The sequence below is a fragment of the Anabrus simplex genome, chromosome 1 (assembly GCF_040414725.1).
Source record: "Anabrus simplex isolate iqAnaSimp1 chromosome 1, ASM4041472v1, whole genome shotgun sequence".
NCBI lineage: Eukaryota > Metazoa > Arthropoda > Insecta > Orthoptera > Tettigoniidae > Anabrus > Anabrus simplex.
The window spans coordinates 546,252,242-546,274,516 of NC_090265.1; the positions used below are offsets into that span (position 1 = coordinate 546,252,242).

Consider the following 22,275-nt stretch of genomic DNA (forward strand, 5'->3'; position numbering starts at 1 on the left):
CATCAGGTCGCTGAGTGTGAGTTTTTCCCGGGTGATGCTAATCCCATAGGTTGCTATTGGTGATATGGCTGTCCTGAACAGTAGCATTGCTGTACCCAATGATATTTGTTGAGGTTGTTGAATGTTGTAGATGGCTTTTATTGCTGCGGCTGCTCTTTCTTTGACGTGGATATTGTAGGATGTTAGAGTAGTTTGGAGGGTGACTCCAAGGTACTTGAATTTCGGCACTACTTCCAGAGGTTTGTTGTGCATGGTTATTGTATTTTTAGGTGCATGTTTTCCTCCTTTCCTAAAGGTCATTTGTTTAGTTTTATTGTGGTTTATTTGCAAACCGTTTCTTTCTGCCCATGATGTGAGCCTATTGAGGACCTCTTGGAGCTCTTCTATGTTTTCTGAGCCTATTGCCATATCATCTGCGTAAAGTATAAGCAATGCTGAGGTATCTGTGATTATTTCTGTGATGTCTGCTGTCATGATGTTGAATAAAATTGGGCTGATTGGGTCACCTTGTAGGACTCCGTTTGTTGGGTTACGTTTTTGGATAGGGTTATGTTGTCTGATATTTGGACATAGTTATATTTGAGGATATTCAAGATTGTTATCGGATGTGTAGCTCCTATTAGGTAATTGAGTTTCCAGATGAGTGTTGCTCTATCAACAAGGTCAAAAGCCTTACGATAGTCTACGAAGACTACAAAATATTTCTTTCCTGGATGCCTCAGTGTATCTTGGACCTGTTCTATTAGATATTTTACAGCATGTAGTGTGCTTCTTCCCTTTCGGAAGCCGAATTTATTTTCTGGTATCTGGGAGTCTATTTCTTCTGCAAGCCTGATTGTTAAGATTTTCATGAAGATTTTGAATGATGTATTTTCGAGGGCTATACCTCGATATGAATCAGGATTGTCAATTTCTCCTTTCTTAAATATCATTTTGATTGTTGACAATCTCCATTGCTCTGGAATTTCCCCAGTGTGCATGCATGTGTTGAATAGTTCTACCCAGTAGTCTAGCATGACAGGTAGAGAGTCTTTCAGGTGTTCTGTGCAAATGCTGTCTGGGCCGGGGGCCTTTCCATTTTTTGCTGCTGTTATTGTATTATATATTTCCTGCCTCGTTATGGGGATGTGATTTCCCGTCATTGTTACTGGAGTTAATTCAAAAGCTGTTGATCGGTGTTGGAGGTTGAGAATGCTTTTGAAATGGTTTTCCCATGACTCCATTGAGATATTATTTGTTACTGAAGTTTTTGGTTTCCTAAGCACTAGGAACGGGTCATTTTGGGCGTTTGCAGCACGTCTCCTGGAGTCTTCCTCAATGTACTCCGTTCTTGTTTTCTTGATTAGTGATTTATATTTCCTTCTTTGTTCGGCATATTGGGCCAGGTGACTCGGGTTCGATGTGTTCTTCGCTCGATGTAGTGCCAGGAGGGTCTTTTTCCGTTCATTGTAACAGTCTTTATTGAACCATGGTTGTGATCTCCTTACTTTCGTGTGAGTTTGGCATGATTGAAGGGTTCTTGTACACATTTCCACTGCTTCAGTTAGTTCATGTCGTTGAACTAATAGCCTTGCTTTATCTATCTCATCACCGATATGTCTTAGTTTCTCTGGATCTAATTTCCTGGATATTTTCTTACTTGGTTGTATTGGCAATTGATCTTTATGAGTAATTTCAAAGACTGTCGAGATTGGTATATGTTTCCTAATCGGAGCTATGGCTGAAGTCCATAATGCTTTTTGACTGAATATTTTAATGTCTGCACCTCTGTAAAAGACTAAATCTATGGCGCTGCTTCCATTCGAGGCTATGTACGTTTTCATGTAGGGACTGTTAACAAGGACATAGCCGGCTTCTTCCAGAGCCTCTTTAATCAATTCTGTTCTGACGGTTGGTTTGTCTATTCTTGCATTTAGGTCGCCTGCGAAGATTACTCTATCATCTGTTTGCGTTTGTGACAAGGCCTCTGTTATTCTTTCGATTGTGTCCTCTGTTGACATATGTGGTTGAACATACATGCCAATGATTGATAGTAGGCTGGTCTTTACGATAATTGTGTTTTCTTCTTTTATTATTTGTTCCATTTTACCAGTATATTTTCATATATCGACTTTTGAAAAAACTTGAGAAAATTATCTTCTTATCTTACCTCATTCACTTCAAGTTTCAACAAGTTCTATTCAGGTACCGTGCTTGTCTTTAATGGAACTAATAACGACGAAAATTTGAAATGTTTCATGCATGTGCTTCTGAGTGAAAATAAAAAATCACATTTCCTGAAAAATGATGTATGCTGCAAATGTCGAGTTTTTAAAAAATGCTCCTCAATTAGGGGTTATGTACCATGAAACATATAATTTGTATTATCATGTTGAGACAATTCCGGGAAGAAAGGTTAGTCCGACGGCCTCTCTGTGGGTTGTCTGCAGCGAAATTGCATCAATTCATTTGAAATGTATGGGGAGGTACGTTAAAAATAGGATTTTGCTCTCTTCTAGAGACTTGTTTCTTGAGACTCACACAAGGGACAGTCTGGTAACTGTCGACTTGATTGCAATTCTTGACAACCAATATATTTTATTATACATGGAATAATTTCCATGGAATTGTAGGTCGCTTCAACTACATCCATATCAGAATTACTTGTCCCAATCATCAGAGGGCTGTCATATATATCAGCTGGGAGGGATTCACTTATATTATTTTCACTGTCAAGTAAGCACACATAATAGTGACAGCTAAAAAGTAGGTTGTGTCTGTGGGTTTTTCAACTTTTTTATATAATCGTCGCGCTAATTCAGGTAAGTTTTTGGCAACTATAAGACAGAAAAATGCAAGGACTGGGAAAAAAGAGCCATGGCCTTTATAACAGCCCTAGTATTTGCCTGGTGTAAAAATGGGGAAACTGCAGAAAACAATCTTCAGGGCTGCTGAAGGTATGTTTCAAACCTGTGATTTCCAGAATGTAAGATACATCTATATGGCCCATACAACTCATTCGGTTACACAGTACTATTGTTTCATCTTCCCTTCACTGAAGCTATTTAGATTACACTCACCGTAACAACACTGTAGTCAAAGCTACACTTCCTCAGACAGTGGCGTGTTGCTTTAGTGTCGATATTATAATGAGATTTAATTTCCACTGAAAGCGATATTCTTGTCTGTGGGCAAGTCATGCTCATTCTTAGCCATATTTGAGTGATGTGTAGGCGGACGACAGCTGACTAATGTTTGGCGCATGCACCGACGTATTTCATTGGTTGCGACAAGCAAATATTTGCATGAAAGATACTTCTGTTTCCATTTTTGAACCAATATTGAAGCTTTAAACGAAGTCTAGCTAAACACTGGCTGAACATTGTACATGCAATGGAAGATTGTGCGCAACTTAGACGTTATCTAAGGCTTGAAAATAGTAATCTTTTCTGCAATTCCTTTTTCCCCTCCCTTTCTAAGATTCTTTATTACTGTCCAGAAAGGTTTCCTTGCTGCTTCATATAGCCTTTTCAGGTTATTACCTAAATCTTCCCACGACTTCTTGGATTCAACAAGCATTTGTTTTTCTCTGTTTTTTTTTTTTTTTTCATTTTTTTCATCTATATTCAATTCCCTTGTTTGGAGCCATTTCTGATAAACGTTCCTTTTAAATTTACAAGCTGCCCTCAATTCATCATTCCACCAGGATGTTCGCTTTTTCCCACCCTCACACGCAGTTGTTCCTATGCATTCCCTTGCTGTTCCTACTACGGCATCCCTCTATGCCCACCATTCTCTTTCTCTATCCTGAACCTGCTTACCATCTATTCTTTGGAACTTTTCACTAATATCAAATTACTTCTGTCTAATTTCCTCGTCCTGGAACTTTTGTACCCTAATACATCTGCAAACAGATTTCACTTTTTCTCTCCTAGATCTAGTCTTTTAAGATTAGATTAAATCTAAGTCTTCTCTATTCAAGACTAGTAGCCTTTGAGATATGGTACTGGTCACATTTGGAAAAATAAGCTGGGTGGAGAAGATGGCAATTGTAGATATACTTGAGCAAGTTTACAAGAAGCAACAGCTACTCAATAAAATCAATAAAAGAAGGTCACGGCTGGGGCACAGATTGCAACATGGTGGTTTAATCATTGAAATACTTGGAGGCAAAATACCTGGAAAGCACCCTCATAGGAGGTGAAGAAACACATTTAGGAAGATGTTCTTCAGTTGTATTGGTCTAATAAATTATGAAGAAGTTAAAAGCACAGCCCAAGAGAGATTCATTTGGAAACGACTGTACCACCCCCTTCCCTACCGATGACGTGAGACATAAAATGATACGCATGTAGGGGAAAAATGAGGCGTGGACCATGACTAGGAAAGGCCAGGAGAAAACAGCCTTGAGCTGAAAACGTCCCTGATTATTGATGAATAAGGATATCAATCTAATACTACAGCAATAAAATCCAAATAAAACTTAAATGGGGGTATACTGATAAAGTAAAATTGAAACAGATAAGCAAAATAGTGATGCCAATAACTTAAAAAGGGAAAAGGATTGTAACATAAGCATATCTCGTTCAATGGATGTCAAGACATTATAGCGTGAGCGCGGCGTTATTACACTCCAAGATACAGATAACTATTATCAGAAGCTTGCCGCCTCAAATATAACCTTGTTACATCATGTGCAGGTATTAATACAGCTCACATGGCCCAGTTAGGTCGTTCTTTTTGCGAGATTGACTTCTTTCAAGCATATACAGTATATTCTTTTTGCTCATTATCCACACAACAACAATAGCCATATCACTACGAAAAAACCTCTCCGCATCATGGAGAAGAAAAGGCAGGTAAAACAAATATGAAAGACAATATCACGCCAGAGAGAGGAATGTCTCTGGACCAAAGAAATCAAAGGAGGAAACACAGGCACGCGCATCGGCCACAAGAATGAAAGTAAACAAACGTGGCTGCGTCACGGGCAAGAAAGCGCCTGAGGCAGAGACCAAGACAAAATAAGTAATACTGTACCGAGAACAAAAATAAGGTACAGAAACTAAATTAAAAACGAAAATAGAACTGACCGGTACATCATCTTTCCACTCCCCTCATGCACACACTCCCGAACTCACACACATATGCCAGTACGGCAGGCAATACGAGCGGTCGCTCCAATTAATAAAGTCCAACACCAATCCATATAGGGTGACTCACCTGGTCATGAACTGCTGATCTCTCGTACACCAGACAGCAGTGTGCACGACGCAAACAATATAACAACGAGATTGGAAGAATCCTGTACTCAGAACCACCATGTCACGTGCCCCGTACGACGAGAATGGAGCTTCCAGTCAACACAGGGAGCGCAGATATATTTGATGGCGAAATACCATACGATGCAGTGCACATAAATAGAATCACTTTGAGACTCAGTTATCATCATGGCATAGTCACAAACATACTAACAGACACACGTCTCATTCATGCTGTTTGGGGCGAAAGACGTATATCGATCAGCCATAATCAACAGGCTGAATAGTACTAGAAAGAACCGTAAAACCAAAGTTAAAAACGAATTAACGTACCTGCGATATGAATAATCAAAATAATAAGATGCATGTTACTATGAGCAAGGTTTGAATATATTAAACGCCCATTTATAAGATAGGAATGCAGCTCTGCTCTGTGTGGGCTCCATTGTTAATTCATCTCCCATAAACAAAACAAAGATACTCTTTAGAGAGATAATACTTCTCGTCTCGCAAAAGGAACGATCTTCCGTGTTTATATCACACAGTGCTGCCTTCTCTACTACATTGTCAGAAACACATAGCTATTCGAATTGAGCCCATAGGAAGCCATTTACATATTGAAAAAATGTCACATTTATGAACATGCCATTAGGCATGGCTCAAGACTGATTGTAAGGACAAAACAGTTGTAAGACTGAATACATGATGATGATGATGATCCTAGATACTTAGTTCATTATAGATCATATCATAAAAATGTCCTTGGAATACCTGCACATTCCCAACAGATTTCCTGAATTCAAAGGCTGTTATAGAATAGTTATTATGGATCTGGTGCTCTGACCCTCCCATGTGTAGCATTGAATAGCCTTATGCTTGAAAAATGTTTTTGTAACTGCTAATCACTAGGGCTAGGATTTGTATATAATAAAATGGTTAAATATGTACATATATGTATATGGGCTAAAAAATTATAAATATGCAGTTAAATATGGGCTAATTGTTTATAAAATTGGTGCAAAATAAAATATGAATAATATCTGTGTTGTGTCAAATGTTAATACTTATAAAAAGTCACAAAAATAATTATTTAAAATTAAGTCACAGAACACAAGTTTAACCTTTCTCATATGGGTCACAGCAGGTTGAGTGACAAAGCCCAAGCCAACAAGAAGGAAAAGATATGCTTAAAGCAGTAATTTCTTTCCATATTTCATTGAAATACTGTACCAGAATCCAGCTTTGAATTACTGATGCTAGTAAAATAAATTTTACAGTATTTTCTGGGAAGAATAACTTTGAAACCATAAAATATGGAAGATATTTAAAATAAAGTGTTAAATTATTTAAATATGTGTGAGTATTCCTCAAATATGTAAAAACATCTACTAAAGCTGGAAATGTGGACAAATATGGAAAATAGCATTAGTATTATGCATGACTGCAGTCCAGAAACAGTGTTTGTAAGCAACGGACAACACTTCGGCAGATTAGATAAGTACAGAATTATACACGCGAAGCCGCTCAGGCTATAAAAGGCGGGAGGCGAGTGAGCTCTGGGACAGTCATGAGCCAGGGAAGGTGAAGGCAACAACACTACGTCCCGCTGGAGTTTACAAGGCATGCCGAAGCAAACATCAATCACAGACACGTTTCCTGAGACACGAACGGCCTCCGGCGTTACTCCAAGAAAAGCGACCTGCAGTCGCGACTCCTCAAAGGAACGAGTTGAAGACACTGAGGAGGGCCACACACTCCGAATGGCCACAGGCACATCTGATCTCTCACTGACATGTGCCTTAACTGAAATCCAGACACTACTCAAGGATCTTACCGTTCAGCAGTCAACATTCAACGAAAGGTTACAAGCTCTCGAGAATTACGACGACGACGATCCCGACCACAACTTGACAGTAATGGAACCACGGGATCAACAACCGAACCAAACCCTGGACAACCCGCAGCAACAGCAGCCAGCTCAACAACCATCGCCATGGAGACGTCTACGCCCAATGAAACTTACATCGGGATGGACAAATCCCGACCCAGCCAGGGTGCTTCAGCTGGCGCGCTTCCTCGAGCAACAACTGCTTCTCATCCCAACCGGCAGAGATCGTCACGATATAGACTCTGTACTGTGGGGTCTATCCGCGTGGGACACGCTGGACCCCGCACAAAGAACCTACTTTGCAACAAGGGCCAACTTGTTGTACGTGGCGGTCATTAAGTTAATACAGTGACAGTTGAATACTAATACTCGCTCACTCCATAGGCTTCTGAGGGATGTGAAGTTCCCGTGCCGATCTCACAATCCTCTTCCATCCTTTTCGATCTTGAGCCTGCTCTTCCCAGTTATCAATCTGGAGGGTCCGGCATACCTTGTTGATCTCCTTCTCCAGGTGCCTCGCGGTCTTCCTGAAGGTCTTTTCCCATTAAGAGATCCCTTGTATAAATCTACTGGTGCTCTGTTATCCTGCATCCTCAGTATATGTCCAGCCTAGCACATTCTGTTGGATTCTATCACATCCATTATAGTGTGTTGTTGAGAGAGGGTGTAAATCTCGTAATTAGATCTTTTCTGCCAGCTTTGAGAGATAGGATCGAACCACGGGCCAAACATTTTTCTATAAACTTTATTCTCAAAGACTTGCAAATGTTGTTGCTCTTTCTTGGTTATACTCCATGTCTCGGAACCATACAGAACTACTGGTCGAATGATTGTATTGTAGATAATCATTTTTGTATTCCTTGTTAAAAACTTGGAGACTGATATAGGGCTCATAGAGTAAAATGCCTTATTTGCATTCTTAATTCTAGCTTGTGTTCCTGTTGCCTTCGGTTCTGTTCATCGATTAATACACCAAGGAATTTAAACTCCTCTACTCTTTTAAATATATATTTCCCAATCTTCAACGGCAGTCAGTCTGTCAACCTCCTCATGATTCGGTCTCTGTACAACCATGTAATGTGTCTTTTTATCATTTACTGTAAGCCAGTTTTTGCTGTCATTTCCTCTAGTTCCAGAAATAACTGCCTACTTTCTAATTCATTGCGGCCAATACATCCGGATATGTCCGGCTCCATGGCTAAATGGTTAGCGTGCTGGCCTTTAGTCACAGGTATCCCTGGTTCGATTCCTGGCAGGATCAGGAATTTTAACCATGATTGGTTAATTCCGCTGGCACGGGGGCTGGGTGTATGTGTCGTCTTCATCATTATTTCATCCTCATCATGACGCGCAGGTCGCCTACGGGCGTCAATTCAAAAGACCTGCACCTAGCGAGCCAAACTTGTCCTCGGACACTCTCGGCACCAAAAGCCATACGCCATTTCATTTCATTTCATTTCATTTCATTTCATTTCATCCGGATATGCAAGGACTTTATGTTGTCTCCCCAGTGTGATGCCAGCTGGTACAAGAGCTAATTTCCTTATAATCTTCTCCAGTGCAATGTTGAATAGAAGAGGAGATAGTGCATCCCCTTGTCTCAGACCAGTTTTATTCTGGAAGGAACTTGATTTTCTGCCCTTGAGCAAAACACAGCTAACATTACCATTCATACACAGTTTGCACATGTTAATTAATTTTATGGGAAAGCCAAACTCCATCATGATGTTCCACAGCCCTTCTCTATGGATTGAATCATACGCCTTGAAGAAATCTAAAAAGAGATAATGAACCGACTCCTTGTGTTCCCACACCTTATCATTAATAGTCTTAATTGCAAATATGTTGTCTGTAGTGGATCTATTACCACGAAAACCGTTCTGATAGTCCCCAATAACATTTTCAGCAAATGGTTTTAAACGCTGTAAAAGAATAAAAGAATTTTGCAGGCCGTGTTTACAAGAGATATACCACAATAATTTTGAAGTTCTTCCTTATCCTCTCCTTTATGAATTGGGACAGTAAGTGATTCCTGCCCTTCTTTTGGAATAACTTCATCATGCCATATCCTTTTGTTGTCACTACCTGAAGTTTTATTGTTGATATGATGGCTCTGGTATTTGTTCTTCTGATGAGGAACTAGATGGTTTACCAATACAGGTTTCAGGATCATCACAATTCAGCGACTTATCTCTCATAATACTCGATCTTTTTTGAAATCCTTTTTTAATTGTGTTAACAGTTCCATTCACCTTGCGGATGTTCCTATTCTCTGTATACTGTAGTTCCTCAACATCTACATTCTTATTAGACTGCAGCTACTTATTACGCCATATTGCCACTCCATTAACTGCATCTTGACATGCCTCATCGAACCATTTCTTTTTCTTACTAACACTGATTTGTTTTGCGTTATTCCACATTCGTTCACAAACTTCATCATTTGTTTCATCAATGTCTTCTGTAGGATCTTCTCCCAGAATATCAAATCTGTTTGCAATGTCCACATTATACTTTCATCTTCCATCCTCCTGCTTCAGTTTCTCAGTGTCGACTTTGCATCTTTCCTCAGTCTATGACTTGTAAGAGGTTTTCAATTTCATTTTAACGGAAGCAATTATCATACTGTGATCAGAGCCTATCTCAGCTCCTCTGTAAGCCCGGATATCAGTTATGGAGCTTCTATGCCTGTTATCAATTAGTACATGATCCATCTGATTGGCAGTCTTACCATCACACGAATACCATGTTTCCTTATGTAGGTATTTGTTTATGTGGAAAAGTGGAACTTCACACATTCATATTTGTGGATGTAGCGAAATTGATTAGTCTAATGGCATTATCATTGCTTTCGTCGTGCAGACTTTCCCTTCCTATTTTGGCACAAAAATTTCTTCCTTTCCAACATTTGTATTGAAATCACATAAAATCATTTTGACATCATGTTTTGAGTAATTTATTCCACAATTCTAACAATCCTCTTCCTTCTACCCGCTCGTCCGCCCTCGTAGGAAGCCGTTGGCATTTGGTAGAAGGTGGTCTCCTTATACTGGGAGATACTCGGTCCCTGCATTCGTTACCTGCCTGTATATAATATATATATACACACATACAATAGTTGCCCCCTCTCTACCACAGGGAGGTAAATGTCAGGATTTTACCATCATTGAAAATGGGACCAAAAGGCATTTCCCAGTTTCTCTAGCTCTTTAGAGAGGGCTGAATACTAATACAATCATTATTTGTTAATACTTGTTCATATTTTCACCAAACTCTCAATCATTGACAAGTTTATGCTACGTAAATAATACTGTCCATATATACGCATGATTTAAACGATTTGATAAAATCTGAGGATGTTTTTGTAGAAGGAAACATGTCATTCTTTGTTTAATAGTGTGTATTTTGGTACAGATATGTTATAGTGTTATAATTTATATTGAAATTGTGTTTTTGACAGACTGGAAAGCTTTTAAGTTACATTTGACTAAGTTGACACTGCAAAATATGGCTTCCTTCTTTAAAAAAAAAAAAAGACAGAACAACTTTCCGATTTGACTACTAAACACATTTGATTAATGAACCCTGCTTTTTTAACAGATTTTTATTTTTGATCACTGAACACAAATATCCATTTTGGTTGGACCAATTTATTTTCATTAAGTAATCAATTTTCATTAGTATAATCATTCCAAGGTACTACAGTACATTCGGTACTACGAATAATCTGTCCTTGTTACCGCTGTGCAATGAATTGTTTGCCCACACAGCATATTATCATCATTGTTATATATATCTCTGAGAGCTAAACCGATGTAAGTCACATTTTGTTCATTTTATGAAGCTTAGAGCCATATAAACGTAAGTACACTGTCATTTAAATTTTATGACAATAAAATAATAATTAACCATTTTAAGTATAAATTATATTAATGAATGTGTTCAGAGATCAAAGTTACACAAAATGTATCAAGAACAATGATGAACCTTTATTGCCTAAGTCACAATGCAGCAAAAATGCTCTACAACTAAAGTTTCTCATCTCTCCTGTAAAATGACTAAAATGTAACTTACATGGTTTAGTTCTCAGGTACAGAATCTACAGCTCTGCCGACAGGGGAGTTTGAAACCACTATTGCGCGAATGCAAGCTGACAGTTAATAATAATAATAACAATAATAATAATAATAATAAATTAAAGAAGACAGAAACTAAATACGTGTACAGATCTGCACTTGAGAGCTACAGTAAATCAACGTAAGTCACATTTTAGTCATTTTACAGGAGGTACGAAAAAGGTCACTTGAAGAGCATTTTTGCTGCACTATCACTTAGGCAATAAATCCTCATCATTGTTCTTGATCATATTTTTTTGTAATTTTGGTCACTGAACACATTCACTAATAATAATAATTTTGTGTGGCTATTTCTAGCCGAGTGCAGCCCTTGTAGGCAGACCCTCCGATGAGGGTGGGCGGCATCTGCCATGTGTAGGTAACTGCGTGTTATTGTAGTGGAGGATAGTGTAATGTGTGGTGTGTGAGTTACAGGGATGTTTGGGACAGCACAAACACCCAGCCCCCGGGCCATTGGAATTAACCATTGAAGGTTAAAATCCCCGACTCTGCCAGGAATCGAACCCGGGACCCTCTGAACTGAAGGCCAGTACGCTGACCATTCAGCCAACGAGTCGGACATTCACTAATATAACTTACTCTTAAAATGGTTAATTATTATTTTATTGCCATAAAAATAAAATGACAGTGGACTTATGTATTTATGGCTCTAAGTTTCATAAAATGTGACTTATGTTGGTTTAGCTCTCAGGTACAGATATGAAGGTGTATTTGTAGATTTTATGTACTTTTAGGAAGTTAAAATGTAGTGTAGCATGGCCAATAAATACTCTGGGCTCATTTGTGTGGAGTGTTATTGTGCTACTTTATTGGACTACTAGAAAAATTGTAAGGTAGTCCATTCGGTGATAGATACTACTATGAGCCCTGATTATTTCTCAGCCATGCTGTACTACTACTACTACTACTACTACTACTACTACTATACTACACTACCTAACAAAAAGTTAAGCACCCAGAAGGAGTGCCCCTCCCCCGTCTGCAATGCATGCCCTTATGCGATTCGGAATGGTGTCAAACAGCCTTTGGATCCTCTCCTGAGGCAAGTTCATCCGTTGTTGCTGTCCCTCCCACAAGTTGGTACTGGGACGGAGTCCCCTTGCAATATCATCCCACAAGTGTTCAATGATGGAGAGGTCCGAGGATCTTGCTGGCCATGGGAGGACCTCAATATACTCTAGGTAGTCAATAAACACTTGTGCTGTGTGTGGACGTGCATTATCTTGTTAGAACACTGCCCCAGGGTGCTGCACCATAAGGGGTAGACAGACGTGCCAAGTCTTCCGATTTGAGTGATTTCCACCCAATCTCCCGATCGCCGGGTCCGATCTCCCAATTTTCAGAGCAATATCCGTAATTTTCATATTATTTTAAACTCCCATGGATTTCCTCGTTCTATCGATATATGGCTGAGTATGGCTGGTCGATAGTAGTTCTATTAATGATACCAGATGGCAGTACGGGGCACGGTGGCCAGTCGTGTGCTGCTCTTTGGTCTATAATACAGTCATTCTCTTTGCAAGCGAGTCAAGCGAGTAACATTCTCTTTGGAGTAACCTAACCTCAGAAGTAGACCACCATAGTCGTTCTACCCGGGGAAAGACCTGCAGAAGTGCTCGTGTTGTGCCTTAATATTTGTTTTGGCCAAAATGTCAAAAAAGAAATATGATGCAGTGTTTAAAAGTGCTTATAGGGAAGAGTTTCCGTGTTTGAGTGAATCCAGAAAGGGACCAACGTTCACATTCTGTACTATATGTAGGTGTGATTTTTCAGTTGCACATGGCAGGAAATGCGATATACTCAAGCATATGCAAACGAAAAAACATAAGGAGAGTGTCCAGTGTGTAGAAAGAAACCAGAAACTGTACCCTTCATGTAAAAACCAAGATGTAAATCCTGCGACGAATGCCGAGGCGTTATTTAAGTCATTTATAGTAGAACATAACCTGCCTGTAAATTGTGCCCATCACGTGGGATCTTTGTTTCGCAAAATGTTTCCTGATTCGGAAATCGCTAAAGGATACAGGTATGCTAGAACGAAAACAGCGGCTATCATTACAGAAATGTGCATGGAAGAAAGGGCGAAAATTGTATCACATTTGCAAGTGAATGCATTTTCTGTTGCTACTGATGGTAGCAATAAAAGCGACTTGAAGATATATCCCATTGTTGTAACAATTTTTAGGCCTGAACTCAATGAATTCAGAATTGTCTACTCTCTGTGCCTAATTTAGAAGGGGATGTTACTGGAGCTAACATTGCCAATCTTTTGCTTTCAACTTTTCGGGAATTCTGCATTCCATTAAAAAACTGCCTAGCTCTTGGTGCTGATAATACTCCAGTAATGGTAGGATTAAAGAATGGTGTGGCAGGATGTTTGAAGCAGGAAAAATAGTAACATAATCATCGTAGGCTGCTCTTGTCACCTAATTAATCTTGCTGCCGAGAAGGGTGCGGCATGCTTGCCTGTAAATGTAGGTGAAGGTATAATTGATATATTTTATTATCTGGAAAGGAATGCAAAGAGGAAAGAAGAGTTCAGAGAATTTCAGACTTTACACAACACAGAGATCAGGAAAATACTGAAGCATGTGCCTACTCGATGGTTATCACTAAGAAGGTGTTTAGATAGGATTTTGCTTCAGTGGGACCCTTTGGTTACATTATTCAGGAGCAAAATTGTGAGTAAGGATTCTCAGATGGGAACTTTGAAGACTTACAAAATTCCTAAGCACAGTTTAAGTGCAGTTGTGTCTTGTTTGTCTAAAAACGTTAAGGATTGTCATAACATTTCACCTCACTCCTCAGTTAAAAGGAAAACCCAGTCATCAGTTTCACTAAAGAAATGAAACTACTTATGACACTAAGAACCATGCATTGTTACGTAAAGAACGACTTTTCGTGTTCCTTTCATCAAATTTACATAAATCATTTTGCCTTTTTCTCTCAAGTTTTATGGATATCTTTGAGAATCCAAACATAGGTCTTCAGTCAAGTATGCCGCACATCCACTTATTGAGGTCAGTTTTGGAGGAACTATTGAAGAATGTGATGGCAAGGTTTGTGAAACCAGACGTTATTAAAAGATCCTCCTCTCTCCTTGATGTAGATTATCATACTCCAGCAAATCAAAAGTATGATTGTGATCTGATGATAGGGAACTCTGTGTTTGTTTTAGTGAACACCTTGAAGTCTGAGGAAAAGTACATGTTTTTTAAGTCTGTTAGAAAGTGTTTCTCTTCATTGTGTGACTACATGGTACACAAATTTCCATTCAAAGATGAAGTTTTAATTAATGCAGAAGTTGCAAATATTTCTGATATAAGTAAGGCATCATTTTCTACCCTTAAATTTTTCATTAACAAGTGTCCGAACATTTTGACTTGTGACACGGAACATTTGGATAAAGAAACTGATATTCTGCACTCCCAGTTCTGTAACTTTCAGCTCGAAGAAACAGACCTGTCAAAAGGAAGAATTGATATTCAATGGGCATTGGTAGGTCAGATGAAATCAGCTGATGGTGTACTTAAATATGACAGACTCAATTCCACATAGCAATGCAGAATGTGAAAGGATTTTTAGCAGAGTCACAAAGACTAAAACACAGTTCAGATCCTTGCTGTCTGAACAAACTTTGGAGAAACTTTTAACTTTGAAATCAGTTCAGCAAGGCAAGTGCTTTGAGCAAAAATTTAGTTCCGAGTTTCTGAAGAGGGCTAAGTCAGCTACTGGTGTGTTGAACAACAATTAGTCGTAATGTGATCACCATGTTGAACGATGAGAAGTCACATGTTCCTACAGTTCAGGTATGCCCAGTATTTAGTATTCACATGTAAATGATGAAAAATATATATATGGGCAAATAGAATTGTTAATGTATTGAATTATAATGAATTTGTACATGTTCTGCCATCAGTGATGTGTTGTAATACGTCGTGATTCGCTGCGAAATTTCTCCTGATTTTTCACTTTTGAAAGTTGGCATGTCTAGGTAGGACATGCAAACACAGAATTTTTGTGACATTTTGCTGTGCCGTCAAAGTCTGCCGAAGCACTATTAGAAGTTACCTGAATGCATATCCTATGGCTCCCCACACCATGATACCAGGGATTACACCTGTGTGTCTTTCACAATATGGGCAGGATCTGCCCTCTGCCCTCGACGCTGTCAAACCCGCACACGATGGTCATGGGAGGTTATGGAGAAGTGGGACTCATCACTGAACATGATGCGACGCCAGTCGTCTTCTGTCCGTGCCTTCTGGGCAAGGCACGACTCCAAATGCAGGTGTTGGTGTTCTCGTGTCAATGGGAACTGACACATGGGGTACTAGGACCCCAATCCAGTGGATGCGAATCGTCAAGACATTGCGGGAACTCAAAGGATGTTGTAGAGTCTCCAGTACATGTTCATGGAAGGCAGGTACTGAAATGATGGGATCCTGCAATGCTTGGTGTACCATACAGCGGTCCTCCCTCAGGGTGGTGTTTTTTGGTCGACACAAACCTGCGCAACGTGACTAGGTGCCCTCATGTACCCATCGAGTTCAATATCGGGCCACTGTGACATTTGAATGGCTCACATGCCTGTCAATCGCACGATACAACCAACCAGCCTCATGCAGTCCCACAATGCAGCCTCTGTCAAATGCTGTCATTTGGTGGTTAGGCTGTCTAACACGTCTGCAAGGCATTGCGGGTACTTCGCACTGTACGTAGTCCTCTCTACACATCTTGCTTAACAGTCTGACTCACAGCAGTTGACTGCTAACAACTTATCAACAACAGGACGGCGCCATCACGAATGCATTCTGGTGGGCATTCTACACATTACAGATCCTTGTAAATCCAGTCATTTACTTGCACATCGATGGTGTGCATGTATACCAAATTGGGATAATATTGGACCACTCCTTCTGGGTGCTTAACTGTTTTGTCAGACAGTGTATATTTTTAAGTAATACTGTAGTTAGGAACACACAAGTGACAAGAAAGATAGGAAAATGAATAGGTATACACAATAGGATAAACACAATGACAGATCAGCATCAGAAGAGGGAGCAATATAATATGAGACAGGAAGAAACATGAAAACACAAAAGGACAAGGACAGTCTCTACATCTTCATATACTGCTGATCTTCATATATACTACTGATCTTCAGATAGATAGGTCCACCTCTCATCAATACCAGTTGTTCTACATCCATTTTTTCTCAACCGCCGACAACCTTGTTTCTGCTTATCTACACATGGGAAGTGAGGGATGAGAAGAAAGCCTTTTCTTGCATTATCCAGCTGAAAATCTGTCAAGATGGCCCCCTCAGTGACTGTTATCCTATTATGTGTTCCTGTTCATGTTCCAACTTTTCAGGGTGTTTTACTGTCCGGCTCCATGGCTAAATGGTTAGCGTGTTGGCCTTTGGTCACAGGGGTCCCAGGTTTGATTCCCGGCAGGGTCAGGAATTTTAACCATCTTTGGTTGATTTCTCTGGCACGGGGGCTGGGTGTATGTGTCGTCTTCATCATTTCATCCTCATCACGACGTGCAGGTCACCTATGTGTGCAAATCAAAAGACCTGCATCTGGCAAGCCGAACATATCCTCGAAAACTCCTGGCACTAAAAGCCATACGTCATTTCATTTCAGTGTTTATTATTAAATTATCTGAGCATTTAAAATTAGATTAAGGTTTCCAGGCTAAACATGAACAACAGTAGAATTTGAGAAGTAATATGGGGAGACTACATCTCTAGGGGGGGTATTTTGCCAATTTTTATGTTCTTGTACCTTAGGCACCGGCCCCTTGGTGTAGGGGTAACGCGCCTGCCTCTTAACCGGAGGCCCTGGGTTTGATTCCCGGCCAGGTCAGGGATTTTTACCTGGATCTGAGGGCTGATTCGAGGTCCACTCAGCCTACGTGATTAGAATTGAGGGGCTATCTGACAGTGGGATAGCGGCCCCCGCCTAGAAAGCCAAGAATAACGGCAAGAGGATTTGTCGTGCTGACCACACGACACCTCAAAATCTGCAGGACTTCGGGCTGAGCAGCGGTCGCTTGGTAGGCCAAGGTCCTTCAAGGGCTGTAGTGCCATGGGGTTAGTTAGTTTACCTTAGGCACTTTTAGCCTTCTTGTAGCTTGTTTAAGTGTAGCACAGCATGGCCCAGCAATAATCTGGACTTATTCTGATGGAATTCTATACTACTCATACACCTCATAATACGTTATCCAGTAACAGTATTATCTTTCCTGGGGACTATGAGTTATTCTGTGCCGTAGTGGACTTTGCAAAATTTAGAAGATAATACGACTTTTATTAAAAGAAAAATAAGTTGTTTTGGATTTCTTATGAACAAAACCATTTTGGCTCTGTTTCATTGGGTTATATTTGAATGCATCACACGCGTAGCATATAGTCAGTTTAGATGCAATATAAATACGTGTTATGTAAATTTTGAAGTAATGTGATGTATGGATGTAAAAGTGAATTCTCTTAATTTATTAACTAGCAGTTGATGGTAGTGTGTTAAAACTCCTATAATTAATACAGTATGCGGCAAAACAAACTGTACTGAAATTATAAACATGTTCTGAACGTCACGATACATCATTATAAAATGCAAAGTAAAAAAAAAGGAAACATGTCATATCTAACTGCATCAGTACACCATGTGTCAAAATGTGCACCCTCATGTTTCACACATTGTTCATAATGGTGCTATAGATTGTCAAACATGTTGATGAACACAAGTTGCCACAGGGAGGGAAAAAAATTGACCTTATGTTCTCTTGTAATTTCTGAACATTCCTTCTTGGCTCATCTCACCAGAAAACGGATGCTTTCAGTGTGCCTCAAAGGACGGGAGAAAATACAGTAACTTTTTGTGTCCTTGATCACGCCTGAAGCCACTTATAAGGTCGAGGCCAATATCTACTTCATCCAAAACAATGGTTAAAGCCAAATAACAGGTGTCTTCAATCCTGTTTGAAGTGCTACTACTCCATGTCTGCTACAATATGTTAATTCTCTTTCCCGACTCGTGCGTCTATATAAGAATGAGATTTAATTATTTCTTCATTCAAAAGTATATAATCATTTTTTGTTAAATATGAACATTCTTATTAACTGACTGGTAGCAATGAGTTTGTTTATTACACTGCCAGCTCTATGTTGTACCTTATGTTTTTAACCACAGGCAACACGATTGCGTGTTTTTTTCACTTAGCCATGATGAACACTCTTATATGTTTTCACGCTTGTTTCATGTCTAAACATTCTGATTGACTGACTGGTAGCAATGATATCATATATGATTTTAATTATTTCACTACCAGCTCTGCATTATACTTTTTGTTTTTAACCTTTGTTCAACACGATTATGTGTTTTTCTCTTAGCCATGATGAACATTTTATGTTTTTTCACACTCTTTTTAAGCCTACTTGATTTTCTAAATGAAATGTTGATTCTTAGGATACCATATATTTTAAGGACACTAGGTTTGGGACCCTGACCTAACTTTAGGCTAAGATTTATCTTGGCTGATGATGCTTATGACAGTTAAGTGAAACATGTCCCATCTTACAACGCCTGTTGTAATGTTTATATCCTAAATATAAGGATAGATAAGTATTGAAAAGGTGGTGTAAACTATTATTCTTATTTTAATGTTCATAATCTGACATCCAATACAGTCTACAATGAGATTTTTTACAGTTCTAAGATAGCGGAAACTATTGGATGCTCTTTCGTCTCCGATAATGTTAGCACGAAGATCTCACTTAATAGTATCTGCGGAGCTCTTCGCCATCTTAGAAGTCTGCATTTTGTGATGAGTGACAAAAAAAGGCCACTTTCTCATGTGTACCACGTTGTTAAGTTCTCTGCAGTCTATTGATACCTTTTTCCCGCAACATACAGTGGTACAGCAGATTTAAGGCCTTCTAGCCAAGTTGTGCCATGCTGGCACCAAAATCACTTTCACGTAACTTCCAAGGGATATTTGTTCTCAGCTACGTTGAACCATCTTGACGTCCTGGGAGTCGGAGTAGCTACTTATCCAGACTCCCAACAAGCTGTGAGCAATTAAGAAGACAACTGCTGTGTGGCAGTCCTCCTTCCGGTCTTCATGGAGAGAGGCCGTAGTTTTGTGTAGGCTGAGTATAGGTCATGGAAGATCTATGCACTCTTACTTCATAAAGAGGGAACACACACACCCCCCCTCCCATTGCGTTCTTGTGGTGCCGAATTCACTGTGGCCCATATCCTCACAAGAGTGCACCAATCTCTCTGGCCTAAGATGGTGCCACAACCTTCAAGAATCACTCGAGCTCATACTAGCCTATCACGAGAATACTGCTGATCTTATAATTTGCTTTATATGTGAGAGTGGATTAATCAAGGGCGTATAAATTTCAAGTGTTCTGTTACTCAGGGAACTTACATTCGCTTTTGATGCATTTTGTGTCCTTTTCGGCTTATTGAAATAATGTTCAAAAAATTATTTTTCAAATTCCTCCAGTAAATGAATAATTTATTTTAATTTTTGTATCCATTTAATTCGTTCAGAGAGGGCGATTACCTAGTTGTATTTCCTCTTAAAACAAAAATTATCACCACAACCACTGCCATTCTCCTCTGCTAGTTTTGTTTTGTTTTGTACTGCAAAATGATGACCTTGAAGCAACCATGTTTAAATGTACACAGTAAGAGGAGGGGCTACAATTCTTACAAACAACAGTGAGATTAATGAGTTCACTGCTGTGCGGTTAGGGGCGCGCGGCTGTGAGCTTGCATCCAGGAGCTAGTAGGTTTGAATCCCACTGTCGGCAGCCCTGAAGATGGTTTTCCGTGGTTTTCCATTTTCACACCAGGAAAATGCTGGGGTTGTACCTTAAGTAAGGCCATGGCCGCTTCCTTCCAACTCCTAGGCCTTTCCTATCCCACGTCGCCATAAGACCTGTCTGTGTCAGTGCAACATAAAGCCACTAGCAAAAAAAATGTTTTCACTGGTTCTAAAGACCTTTCTGGAGTCACAATAAGGTTAATTTAGGAAAATTCCCTTTCCCACACAATCAAAGAAATAAGTATTGTATACAGAGTGCCTTGAATCTTATTTATTTCCTTGGGCATTTTTTCTCTCAATTTCAGACGATCTCTGAAGGATGAATGGCGTCCCTTTCTTTGACTTGAAATCTTCTTATCATTGTGCATATTTCTTCTTCACACAAGGCAAGCAGACCAGTGTAAACACCAGATGGAAGAATGTTTTGGGAATCAAAACAACAAAAGCTGTATGCAATATCTCTTACAATTAAGCCTGTCCCATCACTTCCACCAATTTCAAAATGAATGGAACATCAAATATATTTTAATTTCATTAACCTGATACATATTTTTATGCATGTATAATTCAATCACTTCAGTACCACTTATTAGAGGTTCCAGAACGTTGTTGTGGTGCGTTCCACCAGGAAAAAAAAAATCATTCTCTCTGCCATTGTAAGTGTTCATGCAAACCAAGACAGTTTCCAGTGTAGTGTTCGTTCATTTTAAAATTGTATTTTTATATTGTTAAACATACTGGAGTGTCACTCTTGTATACTATGGCTCGTAAAATTTAATACAAGGAAAACTAGAATAACATAATCAGAATATACAAAAAACTAGTTAAGGTGATGAGAGGGTACCCTGCCTGTGTTTATCAACATGTTCGACAATTTACAGGGCCATTATGAACAATATATGAGATGTGAGGTTGAACATTTTGAACACATGCTGTGCCAGTGCAGTTAGATACATATTGCAGTCATCACCTTGCATGTCATAATGACATATCCTGATTGTTCAGAGCATGTTTTAATTTCAATACTATTTGTACTATGTGTAGATATTTTTCTGCATTGTGAATCTATTATAATTTTTGTTTTGTTTTAGGCTCTCGGGGGCCAAGTTCCGCTTCTCTCCACCTGCAGTGTACGTCGGTAGCTTTATTATCGTTGTATCCCTCACTCTTGCTGTTGTCACGTACATCATCTGTTTTCCTTCTATTCAGATGTCCAAGAAAGTCAAGCATTCTCTGACCAACACATGGATATCTCTTGCCTTATTATGCTTCTTGTTCAGGTAAATGACCTTTTTCTTTAATGTAATGTAATGTAATGTAATGTATGTATGTATGTATGTATGTATGTATGTATGTATGTATGTATGCCCAACCCTTGTCCCGTTTCTCTACAGGGTTGGGTATGAAGTGAGATGAATCTTTATAGCAAGTTTTTACAACTGGATGCTCTTCCTGATGTCAACCTCATCAGAGGAATTAATGAGATGAAATGAATAATTCCAGTATAAGTGGTCCATTATTGGAAATTTTAAATTGTTAACAGCCAGCTTTTCACCCCAGTGTGGCAGTTTGGGCTCATCAGTTGGTAACTAGCACACCTAGCAAGACACATGGCTAGTGCATGTAGTGGAGACCACTGCGTAGGCTACTTGGAGCCACAGACAATGCCAATGCACTGTGGGTCTCTTTTACAAAAATTGATGCCTATGGCTCCAAGTAGCTTGAATGAGTTAGCTGGAAAATGTATAATTTCCAATAATGGACAAATAATATTGGAATTATGAAGTTCACTGGCTAGGGGACATTGATTTTGGAGCATCCTACTCCTAGACAGGTTGGCTCTGCACCGTTTCTATGCAGTCCATTTGTCCCCATGTTTTTAACACGTTTCCATTGCCTCAGTAAAGGGCATTACCCCCTCTAGCCGTAGTTACAGCTATGATTCGATCAGGCATGCTCAGGATGCAATCTCGAATGTTCTCTTATGATATGAGCTCCCATTCTGCCTGAAACACAGCCCAGAGTTGAGCCAGCGTGCCAGGGGAGTGACTCCTAGCACGTCTCCCAAACATATCCCAGACGTGCTCTGTTGGGTTTAGGTCAGGACTAGGAGCAGGCCACACAATGCACTTAATTCCAACTTCATCCAGATACTCACATACAC

At 39.5% G+C, this 22,275-nt stretch overlaps 1 protein-coding gene across 1 annotated transcript in view; it reads left to right on the top strand.

The window, feature by feature from the left end:
• Remo (Remoulade) overlaps positions 1-22,275 on the top strand; it is a 254,558-nt gene that overhangs the window by 183,575 nt on the left and 48,708 nt on the right. Inside the window, exon 16 of the mRNA XM_067135523.2 lies at positions 21,203-21,391. Coding sequence (XP_066991624.2) covers positions 21,203-21,391 — 189 coding nt within the window. The remainder of the gene's footprint in view (positions 1-21,202; positions 21,392-22,275) is intronic.